General features: G+C 60.2%; 1 protein-coding gene across 1 annotated transcript; it reads left to right on the top strand.

The window, feature by feature from the left end:
- The first annotated feature begins 897 nt into the window (after nucleotides 1-897).
- On the top strand, nucleotides 898-2,972 carry LOC136510766 (uncharacterized). Its single transcript, XM_066505111.1, has 3 exons — nucleotides 898-926; nucleotides 1,009-1,519; nucleotides 2,631-2,972. Exons 1-3 carry the CDS (start codon nucleotides 898-900, stop codon nucleotides 2,970-2,972), a joined length of 882 nt encoding a protein of 293 aa, XP_066361208.1.
- Nucleotides 2,973-4,162: the final 1,190 nt, after the last annotated feature.

Genomic DNA, 4,162 nt, shown 5'->3' with positions numbered 1-4,162 from the left:
CCTTCCACCGCCGGAGGGTGCTGCCGCTGATGGCTCGGCGGTGGCGCCTGTTCGAGATGAGACCGGATGAGCTGATCGAGGGCATCCGGATGTCCGCCTCCGCTCTCTCCGATGAGGAGATTCTTCACCGGGTGAGGGAGATGGTGGAGGCGAAGTTGAGGAGCGGTGGCCTGACCCCCATCGCAATGCGCCCATTGCAGGGGTTCCTCCCCCTAGTAAGTCACGCACCGCTGCAGCCCCCGAGGCCTCCCCATTCCTCACCGTTGTCTGTTCCCTTACCCATGTTTGCTGTTTCGGCAGGGGTTAAGGGACATGTGAGCCTCCCCGCCACCCGTTTCTGAGGACGCAGCGCGGCGGGCGATGAACCGGGCGCACGTCGAGGCGTAGAAGAAGCGAAAGGACGCCAAGGAGGCAAAGCGCACGAGGAAGATTCTTGCGCGTGTGGGGCTAGAGAAGCGTCGCCGACAGCAGAGACAGGACGGTCTCTCGGTGGAGTCGCCTCCATCGCCATCACTGTCGGTGGAAGCTTCGGAAGGTGATGACGAGAGCGAGGTGGGGCGAGGTCCCCTAGACCATCTTCCTAACATCGGGGAGACGGCGCCTGGGGCATCGGTGAGCAGCCCGGCGCTCCCAGGAGGAGGAGGAGGAGACGCCTCGGGGCCGAAGATCGCCCGCCCTGGGGCCAAGGCCGACACGCCCGAGGCATAGGCATTAGGAAAGCGTGCCGTCAGCCTAGTGGGCTCGACGGTGGAGGTGGAGCAGGTGGCAGTGGGGGCGATGCAACTGCCCCCGCAGAGGACCGGGGGGGTGTCGGGGTCCATCGAGGACCGGCCAGCACCGGCGGATATAGAGGCCGTGCCTCCATCGCCACCACCGCCGTCGCAGAGGAGGGTCGCCATGCCAAAGCGGTTGCAGTCCCGCTCGAGGTAAGCGTTTTTTCGGCATAGTTGCAACATCTTCCGTTCGTTCTTCGGTCACCTGCTGACACCGTAAGTATCTCATCTTCAGCCGGAAGCGTCCTATGGAGGTGCCCACCTTGGCTCCACTTAAGGCGCTCAAGGTGAGCCCTAGCTCCACCGCCCACTGGGTGGTGGAGGCGCAAGCCGCCATACAACATGAGTCAGATGGGGTTGAGGCGCCCCCAGTTGTCGAGGCCACCGAGGTCGAGGCCCCCCGGGCTTCCGAGGCCGAGGCAACGGAGGTTAGGGTGCCCAGGACCACCGAGGCCACGGCAGCGGGGGCCGGAGCCCCCGGGACGACCGAGGCCACGGTGGCGGAGGCCGACGTGAGCGCGGCGAAGCCGGCGGCCCAGGAACTGGAGATGAAGGCGGTGGAGGCCTCGGTGGTGCCCCTAGTCCAAGGCCTACCGCCGTTGCGGGAGAGCGTCCGGGAGGCGGAGGTCCATCCGATCTCCTCCGATGATACTTCCCGGGCGCAGGAGGTGGTCGACGCCGAGGTGGTTGGCACTGTGGAACAGCTGGCTCTGACCCCGGGCGAGGGAAGCTCGGCCCTCGTGCGGGTACGACCCGAGCCCTGCGGGTGGGACCACCCATGTGTCCTGTGGCAGAGCCGAGACGACCCTAAGGGGGAGCCTCTGTTCGCCCTCGAGGACATGGCCGAGGGCGGGCGCTGGGACACCTTCGAGCAATACCACCAGCTGGCGGAGCAGTCACTATGGACGGCGCTGTCCGTAGTGGCCGACGATCTGCTCGGGGTCGCCCAGGTTCGCGCCTTCTTTTCTCATGTGGTGTCATCTTTTTGTGAGTTTTCTTGTAGTGAATGACCCCTATTTTGCCTATCTAGGAGCTCATGACCCGGTCCCTTGGGAAGTCAGTGTTCCTCCGACGGGAGAGGGACGTCTGGGACTAGCTCCAGCGGTAGAAAGACTTGCTTGCTTGCGCCAACGAGCTTCTGTCGGCGCGTAGCGTGGAGGTGGAGGACCTCTGCCTATGTGGTGCCGACATGAAGGCAGCGGCGGTGGCAGCTCAGGAGCAGGTCGCCCCCTTAGCGGTGTGGGTCAAGGAGTTGGAGGAGGAGCTGACCCGCGTGACCGATGATCGGGATGCCTTCAGGTCATAGGCTGGAGAAGCCACGGCCTTTGTCAAGGCCCTCGCTAGGCAGCTGGGGACGGAGCAAGGTGCGCACCAGCTGACGAAAGGCACCTTGGATGAGGCCCTCAAGGCGGCTGAGGCTTCCCAGACCAAGGCTGTGGTCTAGAGGGGAAAGGCTGAGGGTGAGTCTTATTCCCCTTGTTTTATTTGTTTTTCTTGTGTTCGGCCCCTAACTCCTTGGTGTGATGCAGAGCTGGAGGAAGAGGCTTCCAGTGCGGCCAAGGCCTCCTAGGTCGAGGTCCAGCGCCTGAAGGAGAAGGCCGAGGCTTCTCGGATCGAGGCCCAGCGCTGGAAGGAGAATGCCAAGGCCTCTCGGGTCGAGGCCTGACGCTGGGAGGAGAAGGCCGAGGGTGAGTTTCGTAGGCTTCCGCCCCTATTTGGCTTGTTTTCCTTTGTGCTCAACCCCATTCCATTTCTTTTAGCGCAGAGCTAGAGAAGGAGGTCACCCGGGCAGCTGAGGCCTCCGTCGCAGTGCAGGCGGTGCTTGAGACCGAGATCGAGGAGCACGATGCACTGAAGAGTGCCGCCCGTACTGCCTGCGAGGCCCTGGAGGTCGAGGGGGTCCAGTCAGGCAGCTCCCTCGAGAGTCACCTGATTGCGTTGAGCGGCAAAGTGCGTGAGCGACTCCGAGGGGCGCTGCACACGGGTGTTAAATGCACCCTGGCCGTCATCGCCTCGCACTACATTGGCATCGACCTCAAGGCCATCAGCGATGGTTACGTCCTGCCTGATGATGATAGGGAGGCCGACAAGGAGGTCGCGAAGCTGATGGAGGCGGCGAAGGACCCCAGCGCGGCGTTGGCCAAGCTGTTCGAAGGAGGTGATCCCTCCTATGCCGTCCACCGATGCTGGAGACCCTGAGGCTTGACCTAGGCCCAAGAGGCCATGCAATTAGATTAGAGATTATGTTACCCTACCATAACGCTGGTGACCATCGAGGCTTTTTTAAAGTAATCGTGCGTCTACGCTTCTTTAATCGTTTTTCATTGTATTTTCGAGCCTCTGCCCTCTGTCTTGTTTCTGAACAAATTTCTTGCAAAAAACTTCCTCGGAGCCTAAGCTACCCCTCGGGCAAAAGGTGGTGAGGGAGTGCCATAGCCCGGAGGCATAGGCCATCTCGCGACTCAGCCGGCCTTCTGGCCTTGAGACAGTCTTTTGGTCCTTAGGTTTTTTTCACAATCGACTTGTCAGAGCGTGCTAGAGAGTTTGGCGTAGGAATTTTTTTCGAAAAGCGACTAAAAAATGGTGCATGGGACTTAGGGGGGAGTCCCCCCTTTTGGCCCCCGAGGGAGGCTTGGTTCTGCAGAGGTAGAGCCGTGTCCTGTGTGAGCCCCGCAGTGGGCACCTCTATAGAGGTAGAGCTGAGTCTCCCTTATGGTGTTATCGTAATGCCGAGGCCCGTGTTGGGCTCGGCGGGTTTCTCAAAAAATTAGAACAATTAAAGAACGCTTCTTAATTGTATTTCGGGAAACAATGTACACAATGCTTGGGAACTTAAGGGTAAAAGCGACGTAGCTGTTCTATGTTCCAAGCGTTGGTGAGGATTTTGCCCTTCTCATCGGCTAACTTGTAGGTCCCGGGCTTCAGCACTTGGGCAACGATGTACGGCCCTTCCCATGGTGGAGTTAGCTTGTGGCAGCCCTTGTTGCTCTGCCTCAGTCTCAGCACCAGGTCACCCACCTTTAGGTCTCGGCTTCGAATGCGCCGGGCTTAATAGCATCGTAGAGCTTGCTAGTATTTGGCCAAATGTAGCAGCGCAACCTCTCGGGCTTCCTCCAGCTAGTCGAGGGTGTCCTCGCGGGTAGTGCGGTTGCTCTACTCGTTGTAGGCCCGAAGCCTCGGGGAACCGTACTCCAAGTCAGTGGGGAGGATGGCCTCAGCCCCATAGACTAGGAAGAACGGTGTAAATCCCATGGCTTGGCTCGGTGTATTCCTCAGGCTCCAGATGACTGACGGGAGTTCAGCAAGCCATTTCTTGCCAAACTTCTTCAACTGGTTGTATATTCTCGGCTTGAGGCCCTATAGGATCATGCCATTGGCAAGTTCTACTT

Source organism: Miscanthus floridulus, chromosome 16, assembly GCF_019320115.1.
Source record: "Miscanthus floridulus cultivar M001 chromosome 16, ASM1932011v1, whole genome shotgun sequence".
NCBI lineage: Eukaryota > Viridiplantae > Streptophyta > Magnoliopsida > Poales > Poaceae > Miscanthus > Miscanthus floridulus.
This window is presented reverse-complemented; position numbering and strand designations above follow the sequence as displayed.

What these genes read in the sequence shown, in the direction of transcription:
- LOC136510766 (XM_066505111.1), top strand. Translation starts at nt 898, where the DNA reads ATGCCAAAGCGGTTGCAGTCCCGCTCGAG. An exon ending in CGGTTGCAGTCCCGCTCGAG is followed by an intron (nt 927 to 1,008) that starts GTAAGCGTTTTT and finishes TCTCATCTTCAG; the next exon opens with CCGGAAGCGTCCTATGGAGG. An exon ending in GAAGCTCGGCCCTCGTGCGG is followed by an intron (nt 1,520 to 2,630) that starts GTACGACCCGAG and finishes GATGCACTGAAG; the next exon opens with AGTGCCGCCCGTACTGCCTG.